The sequence below is a fragment of the Oncorhynchus mykiss genome, chromosome 1, assembly GCF_057628025.1.
Source record: "Oncorhynchus mykiss isolate SJ-2025 chromosome 1, ASM5762802v1, whole genome shotgun sequence".
Taxonomy (NCBI): domain Eukaryota; kingdom Metazoa; phylum Chordata; class Actinopteri; order Salmoniformes; family Salmonidae; genus Oncorhynchus; species Oncorhynchus mykiss.
In genome coordinates, this window is record NC_143022.1 from 32,804,957 (window position 1) to 32,823,032 (window position 18,076).

An 18,076-nucleotide genomic window follows, 5' to 3' on the forward strand; every position below is an offset into this window, starting at 1 on the left:
TGTTTCAAGTGACAATTAGGCAAGTCTGATGCCAAAAAATAAAGGACATTTTTGCCTATTTCAGCCAATAGTGTGTATGTCCAGTAGTTAGCTATACCGTTAAATGGCAAAAAAATTGAAATTACTGACAACACTACCGACATTTTAATTTAGTTCAACTACCACCAAGCTACTGCAAAATGTAGTTGAATTATTAGTTGAACTACATGCAGTTCACTACTCCTCAACACTGGTCCCTCATTTACTTTGGCAGTTATCTATAGATTGATTACAACAGTGCTCTGAGTTCCCTACTGGGATCAAGTCCTTCTGCTACTTATCCTGCAACCATTGAAACATGACTGTTGCTTGGCACAAGAATGATTCCATTAATTATACACTCAATTGTACATTTCAACAGTCAGTAGAATTAAAATTGAAGTTATATGAACATCACAGAATGTAAGAATACAGTAGAGAATTAATTTAACTGAATCTGGACATCTCTGTAGATGGATTTCTGAAAAGAGTAGAGGGGACTATTTCAAACACACAGAGGAACAGTCCTCACCATCAAATTGGCTGTGCAGCAGGTACCACATGCTGCACAGCTGGGTAGCACAATTTGTGGGCATGGTTTGACGGTTTGTTAATATTCACAGACATGCAAAGTGTGAGATTGCTTTTTGGGCTGAGAGTGAGAGAGATCAAGTGAATTGGTGAAAAACCATTTATCAGAACCAGCTTGTCTGCTGCTCTGCAGATGTAGGCCGATCCATCTCCATTTGCCTTATATTAAAAGCCAATTTCTCCAGCAAAGAATCGCCTGAATTCCTTTTGGCACCATGCCTTCCAAACAGCAGGTAGTGAGGTGCATATCCTGCACCGTGTTGTTGTATTCCTGCATCACTTCCTGCAGGTGGTCATGCCAGTGTCGTCTCCAAGGATCCACTCCATTTCGCATATTGCCCCAACAGATCCACAGATGACGCAATCACTATTGCACTCCACACTGCCCTCTCGCACCTGTACAAGAAGAGCACTTACGTGAGAATGCTGATAGTTAACTACAGCTCAGCATTTAACACCATAATGCCCTCCAAGGTCATCACTAAGCTCAAGACCTTGGGACTGAATACCTCCCTCTGCAACTGTATCCAGGACTTCCTGACGGGCCGCCCCCAGGTAAGGCTGGGCGATATGGCCAAAATATCATATCACGGTATCTACATTTTTTTTACGGTTTGACAGTATTTTATGTTTTTGAATAATAAAAGTTAAAATTATGCTTTATGAGTAGTGTGTGACCCAAGGGTAGCAACACATACATTCTAAGTGATTTCAATGGGTCTTTCTCCATTCTGATGGTTTTATACTGTTCAATTCAACTTCAACAAAAAATTATTTTCAGCATTTACATTCATCTCTGCATTTCCTGCACTCATTTGAGATCATTTCCACACGTAGGGCTGCATGATAGGGCCAAACAATCTAGGCCTCATATTTATATTGAAATCATTTATATTGGAATCATGGAAATATAATGATTATTCAAATTCTATAGTTAGAATATAATAGTGGGCACTTTGAATAGAGTGTTTGACATGACAACAACTTAAAATGCCAGGGAGAAGTTATTGTTACAAGGTAGGAACTGAAGTGTTGACAAGTGTTTCCTATAATCTTGATAAAACAGCATCGGTTGTCATCAACATTATTGCAAGTGCAGCATTGACCATGCAGAGACTGAACGCAAGTGTCTCGTGCTCGAGGAACAACAAATGCGCTCCTTGAGTGACAGGAACCGGGGCTAGTTCTGTGTAGAAAGCGGCATTGAGAGCGATATCGGAGAGCGATGGCTCAGGAAGCGAAGTAAACTATAAAAATGGACGTTACACATGGTGTATCACATTTAACAAACCAAACATTCAAATACTGTTATAGAAGATAAAGTAAAAACACAAACCGGTCGTGCATCAATACAGCTATATCGTAAAATATGTTATACCGCCCAGCCCTACCCACAGGTGGTGAGGGTAGGAAACACCACATCCGCCACGTTGACCCTCAACACGGGGGCCAATCAGGGGTGTGTTCTTAGTGTTCCCCTCCTGTACTCCTTTATCCCTAACGACTACTTGGCCACACACTACTCCAACACCATTATAAAGTTTGCTGACGACACAACAGTGGTCGGCCTGATCACTGATGATGATGAGACAGCCTATAGGGAGGAAGTCAATGACCTGGCAGTCTGGTGCCAGGACAATAACCTCTCCCTTAACGTTAGCAAGACAAAAGAGCTGATTGTGGACTACAGGAAACGGAGATGCGAGCACGCCCCCAATCCACATCAACGGGCTATAGTGGAGTGGGTCGGGATCTTCAAGTTCCTCGGTGTCCACATCACTATGGAATTAACATGGTCCACACACACCAACACTATCGTGAAGAAGGCACAACAATGCCTATTCCAACGAAGATTTGGTATGGGCCCTCAGATCCTCAAAAAGTTCTCCAGATGCAACATTGAGAGCATCTTGACATCTTGACTGTATCATCGCTTGGTTTGGCCACTGTTTGGAATTCGACCACAAGGCTCTACAGAGGGTAGTGCATACGGCCCACCCAGTACATCACTGGGGTTGAGCTCCCTGCCATCCAGGATCTCTATACCAGGCGGTGTCAGAGGAAGGCCCTAAAAATTGTCATAGACTCCAGCCACCCAAGTCATAGACTGTTCTCTGTATGGCAAGAGGTTCCGATGCATCAAGTCGGGAACCAAAAGGACCCTGAACAACTTCTACCCCTAAGCCAAAGCTGTATGGCTATATCCAGGAAAGCCAAAGTTCCGAAAGCTGGGCCTAAAATAGTATATAAGAGATCATACAAAAGATTTTGCTGTGACTCTTATGTGGATGCTGTTAAAAAATATGTATTGTTCTCATGTGATTAATAAGGGGCATCCTGACGCTGCACTTGATGAAATTGATTCGTCCAATTACTGATAAACATGCACCTGACTGTTAGAACTGTTAAGGCTCCATGGATTGATGAGGAATTGAAAAACTGTGTGGTTGAAAGAGGTGGGGCAAAAGGAGTGGCTAATAAGTCTGGCTGCACATCAGACTGGCTGACTTACTACACATAGAGAAATTATGTGACTAAACTCAACAAAAAGTAAAATAAACTTTTTTATGAAGCCAAGATCATCGATATAAAAAATGATGGAAATCAACGGTGGAGTACTTTAACTGAAATGATGTGCAGAATGACTCATTCAACTCCATCTTTCATCCAATCAGATGACTTATTCATCACAAAGCCATTTGATGTTGCCAATTATTTTAGTCATTACTACATTGGCAAAGTGCACAAACTTAGGCAGGAAATGCCAACAACGAACAGTGAGCCATCATATTCATGCATAAAAAAACGAATAATGAAAGAAAAGCATTGCAAGTTGGAATTTTGTAAATTTAGTGTGGGAGAGGTGGACAAATTATTGTTATCGATCAATAATGACAGACCTCCTGGCATTGACATCTTAGATGGAAAGCTACTGAGGATGATAGCTGACTCTATAGCCACTCCTATCTGTCATATCTTAAATCTGAGCCTAGAGGAATGTATTTGTCTCCGGGCCTGGAGGGAAGCCAAAGTGATTCCGTTATCCAAGAGTGGTAAGTGGCCTTTACTGGTTCTAACAGCATACCTATCAGCTTGCTGCCAGCTCTTAGCAAACTGTTGGGAAAAATTGTGTTTGACCAAATACAGTGCTATTTCTCTGTAAACAAATTAACAACAGACTTTCAGCATGCTTATAGAGAAGTGCACTCAACATATACTGCACTGACACAAATTACTGATGATTGGTTGAAATGCTAATAATAAGAAGATTGAAATGACTGATGATTGGTTGAAAGGCTAATAATAATAGGATTGTGGGAGCTGTTCTGTTAGATTTCAGTGGAGCCTTTGATATCATTGACCATAACCTGCTGTTGAAAAAATGTACAGTATCAGTCAAAAGTTTAGACACACCTACCTACTCATTGAAGGGTTTTTATTTAAATGTAATATTTTCTACATTGTAGAATAATAGTGAAGACATCTAAACTATGAAATAACACATGGAATCATCCTAGACCCCATCCCCGCAGGAGGCCTTTTGCCTTTGGTAGGCCATCATTGTAAATAAGAATTGTAACTAACTTGCCTAGTTAAATAAAGGTTAAATAAAATAAAATATGCACCTGCTGTCACGTTCTGACCTTAGTTCTTTTGTTATGTCTTTGTTTTAGTATGGTCAGGGCATGAGTTGGGTGGGTTGTCTATGTTCTTTTCTGTGTTTGGCCTGGTATGGTTCTCAATTAGAGGCAGCTGTCAATCGTTGTCCCTGATTGAGAACCATACTTAGGTAGCCTGGTTTCACTTTTGAGTTGTGGGTGCTTATTTCCTGTTTAGTGTTTTTGTCTTTCACCTTACCGGACTGTTCGTTTGTTATTTATTGTTTTGTTCAGTGTTCTAGTACGTGATTAAAAGCTATGAACACTTACGACGCTACGCATTGGTCCTCCTCTCTTTCTCCCAATGACAAACGTTACACCTGCACTCCGCTCTCTCATTAAAAAACACTTCATAGCTCTTGGAGTCCCAAGAAAAGCTAGTCTAACTTGATGGATTTTTTGGGCCATTTCTTATACTAATAGACTATGCAATGAGGGGTGCAAGCTCTTGTTTGCTGAATGTTAAATACAGCAGCCAATAGGAGTTTGAAAGAAGAGAGAACGGGTGATGGCGGTAGGTTATAGCAGTTATTTACTCAGACCCATCTTCAATTTTGGTGAAGTGAAGGCTATCTGCATCTTAGTCTAGTCCATTGTAACATTCTCACATAGGTGTTCCTTTTGTTCAGGTGAGAAAAGGAAGTGTGGAGTGCAGTAGAGATTGCATCATCTGTGCATCTGTTGAAGCGGAATGCAAATTGGAGTGGGTCCAGGGTGTCTGGGATGATGGTGTTGATGTGAGCCATGACCAGCCTTTCAAAGCATTTCATGGCTACGGGGCGATAGTCCTTTAGACAGGTTACCTGGCGTTCTTGGGTGCTCTGGTGGTCTGCTTGAAACATGTAGGTATTACTGACTGGGTCAGGGAGAGGTTGAGAATGTCAGTGAAGACACTTGCCAGCTGGTCAGCGCATTCTCTGAGTATGCGTCCTGGTAATCCGTCTGGCTCTGCAGCCTTTTGAATGTTAACCTATTTAAAGGTTTTACTCACAACGGCTACGGAGAGCGTGATCTCACAGTCGTCCGGAACAGTGTGTGTTTGTGCGTGTGTGTGTGTGACAATGTGCATGCCCCGCCCACCCGAGGATGTATTTTTTAGCCATCTAGCAAAAACTTGCAAAAACTTGTCACTTAAATCTTGCTGGATTGATTGCTTTCATTTTACTCCTGCGATTCTTTCATAGTCTTGCTTGTGCCTTGTTGTGCCTTGTTGTTTCTAATGACCTGTCAAACACTCCCCTGTAATGGCTGAAATGGGCTCAATGGAATACATAGTCTATCATTTGAATCTATAAGAACGCTAAAGCATCGTCTGGGATTTTGTGCACTCTGAAAAGACAAGAAAGAGAAGAAATATAACTTTATTTTGATGTATTCATTTTTTTGTGAAATTGAACAAAAAGTTATTTAAAGCTGCAATATGTAACTTTTTGGGAGACCTGACCAAATTTTTAAGATCTGTCATTCTCATTGAAAGCAAATTTAAGAAGCAGTAGATATGTTCTATGGCTGCTATTTCTATGCTCCCCGTTCTTAAGTTTAGTTTTTGCATCTTTTACTTTGGGTTATGTACACCAGCTTCAAACAACTGAAAATACTATATTTTATGGAAAATATATTTCACAGCGGTTTAGATGGTGCAATGATTCACTACACTATACTTGTTTGTTTTGCCACATTAACTGAAATTATGAGAACTGTTAGAATTTTTGCAACCAGGAAATGGCTTAGCGATTTCTGAATAGTAAATCATTAATAAAAAAATGTTTACAAATTAGATGCGCTGAAATGCAGGGTTGGGGAGTAAAGGATTTGTAAGGGATTACAAAAAAACTGTAACTGTTTATCCATTACGTTACCAGCTAAAATATTGAAATCAGATTACAGATACTTTTGAAAATCTAGATGATTACTTCGAGGATTACTTTTAAATTCAGAAAGGATGTTTGTGAAAAAAAATCTTTGCCACTTCTCTGTTTTCTCAATGACTTTCAAATCAGCATTGAAAAAAGGCGTAAATGTACGTTCCACCTGAGCGAGTCTGACCACAAGTCAGAGACCACTATGATGACACACCAAATGTGCTTGATATATTGCGGGAAAAGAGCAGGAATAGGCTTTTGTAGGCTACAGTCCAAGCTGTCTTCCAATGGTGCGGCTGCTGTCGGCATCAAAGATTATCCAATTTGAATAAACGCTTGGAGATAAGGATGGCAGCAGGGGTTTGGGCAACGGCCATACGGATATCACTCATTATTGATATCTACATTGCGCATTGATGTGAATCACACTGCTGCTCTCATATCCATTGATTCTTGAAGAATAAAACTTATAAATGCCTCATGAGTTTAGTTCAACTGTCACACTCCATGAGAACCCAAAATATTAACTTGTTTTTCTACAAAGTTTGTAAACATTGTAAATCTTAACAAACACTGTATAGCCTCATAACATGGTTAAAACAATATTTTTGATATCATGGATGGTCAGTCCTTGCATCCATAGCTTTGTCTATTAATCATTTTTCCAGGCCCATCACTCAGCTTTTTAACAAAACAGACGCGGAGCGCCCATTTTGTTATTTTTTCATCTGTGGATTTGCCCCTTAAACAGCTGCATATTATCAAGATATCAAAGTGTCACCAACAAAAATGTAAACAATAGGCCTATAGCAAATGCAGCATATAGCATTCATTTTTCACAAGTAAATAGCACTTTTCAGTAGTGCTCAAAGCATGTCATTCCATGAGCAGAGCATTTATTTTTTTATTCGAATCAATGAGCCTAATCAGTCCTCCATGACAACACAATCATAAACCACAGAGTAGGGCTGGCAAAAAATTCCTTCGTTTTGGGGTTATGCTCAGGTAAAGCAATGTGGCTAATCAATACTTCCATATTTCCAAGTTCAATTCTTGAAGATCAAGGGGTATAACATTTATTGGAATGACTGGAATCCTGATAGACTTTTTAGGTTTTTAACGTAAAGATATCATTTAATCGTATTATTATATTTATTAGAAAGCGATGGGTTAGAAGAAGCCAACATAACCAACCCAATAATATATTTTTTACATCCATATATGGCCAGCTATGTAAACTTTAACATTGATTTATCCTGCAATAGATGTCATTCAATTGGTAATATACATGTTTGTCTTCTTCAAATGCCTCTTAAGGCAAAAGTAATCTAAAAAAGTAACTGAATGTAATCAGATTACGTTACTGAGTTTGGGTAATCCTAAAGTTACATTACTGATTACAATTTTGGACAGATAACTAGTAACTGTAACAGATTACATTTAGAAAGTAATCTCCTGTACCCAACTCTGCTGACATGAAAGTTAAAATGAACACTCAGATTATAGTGATATCATGTCTGATTTTCAAACAATTTAAAGTATGTTTAGCTAGTTGTAATCTAGAGCCAAGCGCGTTGAATTTTAATCCGAGGGTATCATGCTATTTACACACTTGTTGAATTATGCAAGATAACGTGACAACAACAGTAATTTATGAGGCAGTCTGGACAGCGCAGGTGAGTGCAGATAGGGTAGACAGAGCAAGTGTTTGGTGGTTGCATCCCTGTTCCACACCTTTATGTTAATTCATTCATATATGCAAATACACCCTGGTGTAGTTATGTAAATTAGGCACATATAATTGTCTTTATTTGAACACAAAATACTTTACAAATACATGCTACAATGATAAAATGTATATATGAGTGCATTTACTGAATTAATATCAGACGGATTAAAACAAATCTAAAAGTTTGTAGTATCTTTATCCATTGTCCGTTGCATTTATTTGATTTTTGGCAAAACCTTTTAACAATTTCAATGACTGTTGCTAGTGTGTGTGTGCGTGTAGATCTTGAAGTGTTGCCTGTTCTATGTATGGGCTATGACTGGCTAAGACTGAGGGAATTTCCCTCTCTCACTCACAGTGTTTTACCACTGATACTACTTCACTTGCTCATAAATACTTAAAAGTCTTCAGTACTCCAGGTTTAAAACGATTTCCCCAAAATTAAGTTTATGAGCTTCGAGTAATCCATCATGGCCAATTGCAATGCTTCCAGACAGGGTTTCTCTTTACCATTTTATTACATTAATACCTTTCCTCCTTGCTGGAAGGATCACTTTAAATTAATTATGAAACCATACACATTAAATTAGCCTTTTTAATCCAGAACCTAACACCAGTGTTTCCTAGAAAAAAAGTGCTGTGTTAGTGTGCTACCCTTTCAAATAGCTGTGGCAGACAATAAATGACGCCTGGTCTCAGTAGACGTAACATAGTCAACATCAATCCGGGACACTCAAATTAGTATGATATGTTACGCTTGGTATGGTTATATAAGACTGAAGGTTACTTAAGGCAAAAACGAAAGTTGGGTGTTTGGTCGGGGTGGATGGATGGATGTATTAACGTGAACATCTAGCAACCCAAAGGCTGCGTGCTCTAATCTCATCACGGACAACTTTAGTATTTTAGCAATTGCTTGCTACTTTTTTAGCTACTTAACATGTTAGCTAACCCTTCCCCTAACCCTAACTCCTAACCCTAACCTTAACCCTAACCCCTAACCACTAGTGTAGCTAATATTAGCCACCTAGCAATAGCCACCTAGCCATGTAGCTAACGTTAGCCACAATGAATTGGTGTACGTAACATATTGTACGGATTTCAATTCATAATATATCATACGTAATGAATGATAGACATCCACAAATTAATACATACCATACGAAACGTAACATCTCATACTAATTGGAATGTCCCCGATATACATTTACTATGTTACGTCTACCCTTGAGTCCAGGTTGATAAATGGAGTAGATATGTGTTACACATGTAAACATATTGTTTGTTTGGCTATTTACCACTGAACAAGTTTCAAATGTTATTAGTCGTATGTACAGGATGGTATAGCCCGTCCAACTAAATTCTTACTTGCAGGTTTCTTCTCTACAATGCAACCACAATAAGAAATAATACAAGATACGAATACGAACATAAAGTAAATGGTTCAGTAGAATATAATATGTTTTATAGCATAAGTATAAAACAGGGAGGCACAATTTATAGTCCAATAGTTACACGTTTTCGGGGAGGGCGGATTGGGGGCATGTGTTTAAATTGTGCAGTATTTAGCAATAATAATACAAGTCTGGTTGCAGCAGTTGTAATGTGTGTGTAGCATGTTTACCGTGTGTGTGTGCGCTTGAGTGAGTGCATGTGTGTTAAGGTGCGGACAGGCAGTGCAGGTGGTCAGTCCAGTTCAAGCGTTCAGCAGTCTGATGGCTGGTAAATAAAAACTGTTTTTGAGCCTGTTGGTATCAGACCTCATGCTGCGATACCGTCTGCTCGACGGTAAAGGGAATGAACAGCTCATGGGTGGGGTCCTTGATGATGCTTCGGGCCTTCCTCAGGCAATGTTTTGAATAGATGTCCTGGATGAGTGGGAGCACAGTCCCAGTGATGTACTGGGCCATCTTCACCTGGGCCAGGAAATTCCCATACCAGACCGTGATGCAACCCGGTCAGGACGCTTTCGATGGTGCAGCGGTATTATTTGGAGAGGACCCGGGGTAGCATGCCAAATTTCTTTAGCTGCCTTAGGAAGTAGAGACGCTGTTGCACCCTCTTGACGAGAGTGGTGGTGTTGTTGGTCCATGATAAGTCCTCGGTGATGTGACTCTCTCTACTGCAGTCCAGTTGATGTGGATCGGGGTGTGTTCCCTCCTCTACTTCCAGAAGTCAACAATCAACTCCTTTATTTTGCTGATGTTGAGGAAGAGGTTGTTGTCCTGGCACTACATTGCCAGTTCACTTACCTCCTCCCTATAGGCTGACTTGTCCTTGTTGGTTATCAGTCCTACAACCATTATGTTGTCAGAAAACTTGATGATGGAGTTGATGGAGGGTCGTGCAAAGGAACACAGTCGTAGGTGAACAGGGAGTTCAGCAGAGGGCTGAGGATACACCCCTGAGGGTCCCCTGTGTTAAGAGTCAGTGTGGAGGAGTTGTTGTTGCCAATCCTCAAAGCCTGTGGTCTGCCCATCAGGAAGTCCAGAATCCAGTTGCAGAAATTGGTGTCCAGACCCAGGGCTCTGAGCTTGTTGTCAGGCTTGATGGGAACAATAGTGTTAAATGCTGAACTGTAGTCAATGAACAACATTCTCACATAGGTGTTCTCCGTTCATCTAGGGTTTTTGGTTGGGTTACAGAATGTCCGTATTGTTATTGTGGGTACAACATCATCAACACATTTCCTACTGATACCTGTGACTGACAATGTATATTCCTCAATATTTGATGGATGGGTCCTGATTGAAACATATTTCAATCAGTATTCTCAAAACAGTCTTGCAGCATTGAGTCACACATGTAACGTGGGATACTGTCCCTACTGGCCAATGAATGTATTTTCTGCTATCACATAGAAGCCTCCTCTAATTCCCTGTTACCTCCAGTGTTGAGCTCCTAATCTGTTGGCATGGCTTGGATCAGAGTGACAGGCAGACAGTGCAGTGGGTAGCAGCGTGTGCCAGTTAGCCCCTGGGAGTGCTCATTGACACAGCATGGCCCTGCTCCAGCCCCCAGCCCCTCTGCTGATCTTGGCACCAGGTGGACAGGATATCCAGTCCTCCACCGGAGGTCCAGCTGTAGCCGCAAACTGGCTCATCTCACTGGGCCTCTCTCACTCTCTTGCTCTGGCTCCCCTTCCCCCCTCTCTCTTTTCTCTCTCTACCCCTCTCTGCACAGCCCCAGTGCCTTCAAAAATAACTGCCTCTCTGTCTGTTTGTCTGTTCTGTCCTGAAGCCTGGAAGTAGAATCTTTCTTCTTCTCTTGTGCTAAAAGACGGACATTGGCAATGGGATTTCTTCACTCGGGGACAGGTGACAATGACAAAGTGCTGTTTTTCAGAGGACATGCATCTTTCACTGTCTGCCCCTAAGAAGCTCTCTCACTAGAAATATCAGAGTAGTTTTGTATGTGTAAAACACAGAGTAGTGACAGGGAGGGAAATCCCTGTCTGCCTCGCACAGATCTGCCATTATTTATTGACCATAAATCTCTGGGAGCCTGTCTCCGGCCTAGCGTCTGGTAGGAGGGACCCAGAGGAGAGGATGGATTTAAGGTAGACACAATGTATCCAGACAAAGGCCTAACTCACCAGGGAAATGCCACTCTTATCTGCACACTGATGGAAATGCATGGCCGTTTAGATTTTAGAGGGAGGGGGATCACTGGAACCTTCTGTCAGATCACTGGGGAATGGATGGCAGTGTGCATGAATCACTGACATAAGGGTCATGAGATGTAAAGGTGATATTACGGATCCGACCCACACCCTGTTACCACCTACTGCATCCCTGTCAGAAGAGAGGGAAAAAGAAAAACCCAGTAGTGTATGAATATTGTCATTGAAATCAGATGAAGCCATCATCATCCTGGAGGCAATCATATTTTTGGCTGTGAATGGGGAGAGATGAGGAGGAGGTCTGTGGCCTCCAGATGGTGTGGATACAGCCCCACTGAAGCCCTCTGAGAGCCACAAGATGAGGTCACACAGCCAGCATGAAGGTGGCTGGAACACAACACGAGGCACACTGAGCACAGAGATCTGGTTTGGAAATATCCTTATATCTCTAATTAAAGAGATCATAAAAAGTTTGAGTTCTATGGCTTCAACATACTGCTCAGCTCTCTAAACTGCCAAATACATCTTGTTTGTGAAGCTGAGTAAATATGGCCATGTGGTGAGTGGTGCCAAAAGGCAAACACAAGCGCTGTGTGATTCTAGAGCACTAATTCTTCACATTGTTATTTGAGTTTAGATTAAACTTTAGTTGGTCAATTCAACAAATGCTCAGGCAAACATTGTCACAAATCAGTAGTAGGTGTGTGTGGATGTGTAATATTGTGGTATTTGTGCCTGATTGGAACTGTGTCCTATGGTGTCTCAGAGTATAACACCAAGTATAAAGCACTTCTCAACGACTCCACTGTACTGTACTGTCTGTCATAGAGCAGAGGTAGGCAACTAGATTCAGCCTCTGGCCAATTCTTTTTTTGTTAATGTTTGTTTAAAAAAAAAACATACATAGACAAAAATAATAGTCCACTTAACATTTACATACATTTCCACGTATATTAATGAAATCACAGGTGCTCAGACCCACATGTTCCACCGTATCCACACCCAGTGTTGTTTGTAATGCTTGTAAGTCTCTGCCCCATATGACTTCATATTGTGTTACGTTGTTTCTGTCTGTAGACAGATTTTTTTCAATATTTAAATCATGTCGAAGCAGATGGTCAGAAGGGCAGAACATAATTATAATTTGAACACTGCAAATTGACTACAACAAAGCCCATTAAGAGATTGCATTTGGAACTAGCAATAATTTAATATCTTGATTACATTGAGGCATGATCACAGATGTCTTTTTTTAATGAGTGGGAACACTTGGGAACAGACTTCCTAAATTAAACACATTTTTTGCTTGAATTCCTGACAATTTAAAAACATTTTTTTTACCTAATAAGTCATTTTTTTTACGAAAAACTTTGAGGGAGCAAAGAAAATCACTTGCAAGCCGGTTTTGGCCCACGGGCCGCCTGTTGGCGGCCCCTGACATAGAGGTTTGAAAGAGAACTAATACATTTGAATACATGTCCTTCTCTGATTTGCATTTAATGACATTATCTTTTGTCTCTGCATTCCACCCCCTCCTCTCTGTCTCTCTGATGTCAGGTCTAACTGGCTGAAGCCGTGCTGTGGGCGGAGGGCAGCCCCGTGGCAGGTGTGTCTGCTGAGCGCTGGCTTTAACTGTTTCGTGGTGGCCTGTGTCATCCTGGTGGTGGTGCTGCTGTGTCTGGAGCTGCTCATCGACACCAAGCTCCTGCAGTGTGAGTGACTCTGGAACATGGATCTTCTGGACTTGTTTTCATGCAATGACCATTTAAAAGGGCTAACTTGTGATAGACTTCTGCAACTTAAACTGTCACAAAGATTGTGATGGAAGATACACTAAATGTGATTTGACTCCTATTGAAGTTAAGACATACAAAACAGCTGTGGTATAGTATGTTGGAATATACTGTACAATAATGCACATCTGCTGTTATGGATGTAGATAATATACTGTTTGATAATGCAGTGGCAGTGACAGGTCCAGGACCTGGGGCTGTGATCTCTCCTCTCTATAAAAACAGTATAATGCAGTGACAGGTCCAGGACCTGGGGCTGTGATCTCTCCTCTCTATAAAAACAGTATAATGCAGTGACAGGTCCAGGACCTGGGGCTGTGATCTCTCCTCTCTATGATATCAGCCTCATTAGTAAGCACAGTGTCAGGTGGTCTAATGCCACTGTGACCCATCTCACATGGAGATGACCTCATCTGCATCCTCTGGCTCTGGGGAGGGAGGTGTCCTCATCTATCATGGGGATAAGGTCAGGAGTCATCACCTCTATGGTGTCACAAGCTCTATAAAGGATGATACTGTAGGGCCTCCATCATGTCAATGTGGATGTATTTTAATGCATTCAAGTCTTTACAAGTCCCTGGAGGCAGATTTAAGAGACGGGACAGTTGGGAGGGAAGGATAAATGAATTGGGTGATTAAGGTTGTCTGTCTGCTGGGTGAATGTACGGAGAGAGGGAGGGATGGAGGAAGATGAATGGACTGATGGACAGATCAGTGAACACAGCAAACAAAGACAGATGGGAAGGGAGGTGGCGTGTGAAGAGGAAGAGGAATGCTGTAGTTGACAGCCAAATGCAGTATGATGCTGGCCACAATTAGGCGGATGAATAGACAGGCATTCAGACAAACCTGTGCATATGCGCGTGCGTGTGAATGTATGTGTCCTTCCCTGTATGTCTGTGATTGTGTGTCCGTCTCCAGTATTTAACAAAGTATCTGAACCTCTAAATGAATCTCTAAATGTTGTCTATTCTGTGCTGTCTTCATAGTTAACAACGCGTTGCTGTTTGCCAGCATTATCCACTGGATCAGCCTGGTCATTCTGTCTGTGTTCTTCACTGAGGTGAGCCCCTCTCCCTTCTCTCTCCCCCACTGGATCAGCCTGGTCATTCTGTCTGTTCTTCACTGAGGTGAGCCCCTCTCCCTTCTCTCTCCCCCACTGGATCAGCCTGGTCATTCTGTCTGTGTTCTTCACTGAGGTGAGCCCCTCTCCCTTCTCTCTCCCCCACTGGATCAGCCTGGTCATTCTGTCTGTGTTCTTCACTGAGGTGAGCCCCTCTCCCTTCTCTCTCCCCCACTGGATCAGCCTGGTCATTCTGTCTGTGTTCTTCGCTGAGGTGAGACCCTCTCCCTTCTCTCTCCCCCACTGGATCAGCCTGGTCATTCTGTCTGTGTTCTTCACTGAGGTGAGCCCCTCTCCCTTCTCTCTCCCCCACTGTGGCAGCCTGGTCATTCTGTCTGTGTTCTTCACTGAGGTGAGCCCCTCTCCCTTCTCTCTCCCCCACTGGATCAGCCTGGTCATTCTGTCTGTGTTCTTCACTGAGGTGAGCCCCTCTCCCTTCTCTCTCCCCCACTGGATCAGCCTGGTCATTCTGTCTGTGTTCTTCACTGAGGTGAGCCCCACTCCCTTCTCTCTCCCCCACTGTGGCAGCCTGGTCATTCTGTCTGTGTTCTTCACTGAGGTGAGCCCCACTCCCTTCTCTCTCCCCCACTGGATCAGCCTGGTCATTCTGTCTGTGTTCTTCACTGAGGTGAGCCCCTCTCCCTTCTCTCTCCCCCACTGTGGCAGCAGGCTCACTTACAGCTGATGCAGCCAAGGGTTGATTTAATGCTATAGTGTGCAGTATGAGACAAAGGTGAGCTAGAGAGGTGCAGTGGTGTATCCTGATTACAACACCCTATTAAAGCCTGCCCTTTCCCCCATCAACACATTATCGACTTATTAGGGTTTCGTGAGATCCAGCAAGGTCTAAGCAAGTAATTTATTCATTAAAAAAACTAAGGGAAAAACAGCTAACTTCCAGTAATTCTACACATTTTGCCAATGGACAGGAGAAAAATCTGTCAAATGTAAGAACGGTAGCTATTTCTTTTGCTCCTCATGTTTGTTCACTGCATTACAGCCTCCTCTCTTTCACTCATTCCAATACAATTTGCCCTTCACATCTTGCTATGAGTGTTGGTTCCTCTTGATGTATTGTGTCAATCCTCAACACAAACACTTTATGTCAAATGCAGATAGAGCTTTTCCGCTGCACCGTAGATTTGAACTAACATTAGAGACTCTCGTATTGATTACCGTTTCCTCAGACATAGCAGCACTTATCTTAGTTATTCTCTGTTCATCAGTCTGCTGCTCCATTTGGTCGAGAGATGTGTTTCAGTTATCAATGAAAGCTAACCTTTAGTGATTCATGTAACTATTGGATGTGGCAGGGCAGCTTCATCTCAGGTGAAACCCTGAATCTGTGAAAAGAAGAGAAAAAGAAGAGAAACATGGAAAAATCGAGGAAAAGAAAGGAGAGTAGTGCAGTAGCTTTCTGCAGCCCCTGCTGAGTCAGCTCTAGCTAGTGCAGGGTGCTGTGTGCATCTCTAATTGTTTGGATGAAATCCGACCGCTGTGGTAGTGAACTGAATTAATATAATGTCATTGATGAATTACCTGTGGATAGATGAAAGAAAACTGAATCACAACCTCATTTCACTTTTTCTGAGACATTAATGTTTTTAGGGGGATGTTTACATCTAAAGGATTAAATGAATTATATCGCTATGGTTCTCTCCATCTCCCTTTTTTCCCTATCTCTCCCTCCCCCTCTTTCTTTCCCTCCCTCTCTCAGACGGTGTTCAGGATTGTGGTGCTGGGGATCTGGGATTACATTGAGAACAAAGTGGAGGTAAGCTCCCTGGAGGGCCATTAGTCCTGAGGTGGGGCTCTGAACACCCCACCACTTCCACTGCAATGTCATTCTCCCAATGTCAGACCTCAGCCTGGAAACCACCCACAGACCTGGAGGAACAAACTGTATGGAACACTCACTGACACTGGGAGATGTTCATGTTTTTTCATTCACATATTTTTCAAAAAAAGGATGTCTCCATTGTCTGCTTGCTAATTGTAACGGCTGTCTTGGGTGGAAGAAGGAGAGGACCAAAGCGCAGCGTGGTTAGTGTTCATCTTAATTTCATAATAATCAAAAACTGAACACTTCAAATACAAAACAGCAAAAGTGACAACCGAAACAGTTCTATCTGGTGCAGACACACAAAGACTGAAAACAACCACCCACAAACCCCACCCGCTACCTAAATATGGTTCCCAATCAGAGACAATGACTAACACCTGCCTCTGATTGAGAACCATATCAGGCCAAACAAGAAACCCAACCTAGAAACACAAAACATAGAATACCCATCCAACTCACGTCCTGACCAACTAAAACAAAGAAATAACACAAGAACTAGGGTCAGAACGTGACAGTAAAACCCCAAGGTGCGGACTCCGGCCGCAAAACCTGAACCTATAGGGGAGGGTCTGGGTGGGCATCTGTCCGCGGTGGCGGCTCTGGCGCTGGACGTGGACCCCACTCCACCATAGTCTTAGTCTGCTTCTGTGGCCTCCTAGGAACGGCGACCCTCGCCACCGACTATGGCCTGGGAACCCTAATAAATGGGCCCACAGGACTGAGGGACACCTCTGGAGTGAAGGATGCTTCTGGACTGAAGGACGCCTCTGGACTGAACAAACTCCTCCGGACTGAGGGGCAGCTCAGGACTGAGGGGTAGCTCAGGACTGAGGGGTAGCTCAGGACTGAGGGGTAGCTCAGGACTGAGGGGTAGCTCAGGACTGAGGGGTAGCTCAGGACTGAGAGGTAGCTCAGGACTGAGAGGTAGCTCAGGACTGAGAGGTAGCTCAGGACTGAGAGGTAGCTCAGGACTGAGAGGTAGCTCAGGACTGAGGGGTAGCTTAGGACTGAGAGGTAGCTCAGGACTGAGGGGTAGCTCCGGCTGACTGGCGGCTCTGGCAGCTCCTGGCTGGCTGACGGCTCTGGCAGCTCCTGGCTGGCTGACGGCTCTGGCAGCTCCTGGCTGGCTGACGGCTCTGGCAGCTCCTGGCTGGCTGACGGCTCTGGCAGCTCCTGGCTGGCTGGCGGCTCTGGCAGCTCCTGGCTGGCTGACGGCTCTGGCAGCTCCTGGCTGGCTGGCGGCTCTGGCAGCTCCTGGCTGGCTGGCGGCTCTGGCAGCTCCTGGCTGGCTGGCGGCTCTGGCGGCTCAGGACAGACTGGCGGCTCTGGCTGCTCAGGACAGACTGGCGGCTCTGGCTGCTCAGGACAGACTGGCGGCTCTGGCTGCTCAGGACAGACTGGCGGCTCTGGCTGCTCAGGACAGACTGGCGGCTCTGGCTGCTCAGGACAGACTGGCAGCTCTGGCGGCTCAGGACAGACTGGCGGTTCTGGCGGCTCAGGACAGACTGGCGGCTCTGGCGGCTCACGACAGACGGGAGACTCTGGCGGCTCAGGACAGACGGGAGACTCTGGCGGCTCAGGACAGACGGGAGACTCTGGCGGGCTCTGGACAGATGGGAGACTCTGGCGGCTCTGGACAGACGAGGCGCACTGTAGGCCTCAAGGCGAGTGCGAGGAGCAGGAACAGGGAGTACTGGGCTCTGAAGGCGCACTAGCGGCCTGGTGCATGATGCCGGAACTGGTGGTACCGGGCTGGGAATACGCACCTCAGGGTGAGTGCGGGGAGCAGGAACAGGGCATACTGGACTCTGGAGGCGCACAGTAGGCCTGGTGCGT

General features: G+C 43.7%; 1 protein-coding gene across 2 annotated transcripts in view; it reads left to right on the top strand.

Moving 5' to 3' along the window:
- Positions 1 to 18,076, top strand: part of LOC110521024 (transmembrane protein 266) — a 79,661-nt gene that overhangs the window by 46,800 nt on the left and 14,785 nt on the right. For both annotated transcript variants that reach the window (XM_021598466.3, XM_036975547.2), the window contains 3 exons: positions 13,039 to 13,193; positions 14,264 to 14,337; positions 16,115 to 16,171. In XM_021598466.3, the coding sequence (XP_021454141.1) occupies positions 13,039 to 13,193; positions 14,264 to 14,337; positions 16,115 to 16,171 (286 nt within the window). The remainder of the gene's footprint in view (positions 1 to 13,038; positions 13,194 to 14,263; positions 14,338 to 16,114; positions 16,172 to 18,076) is intronic.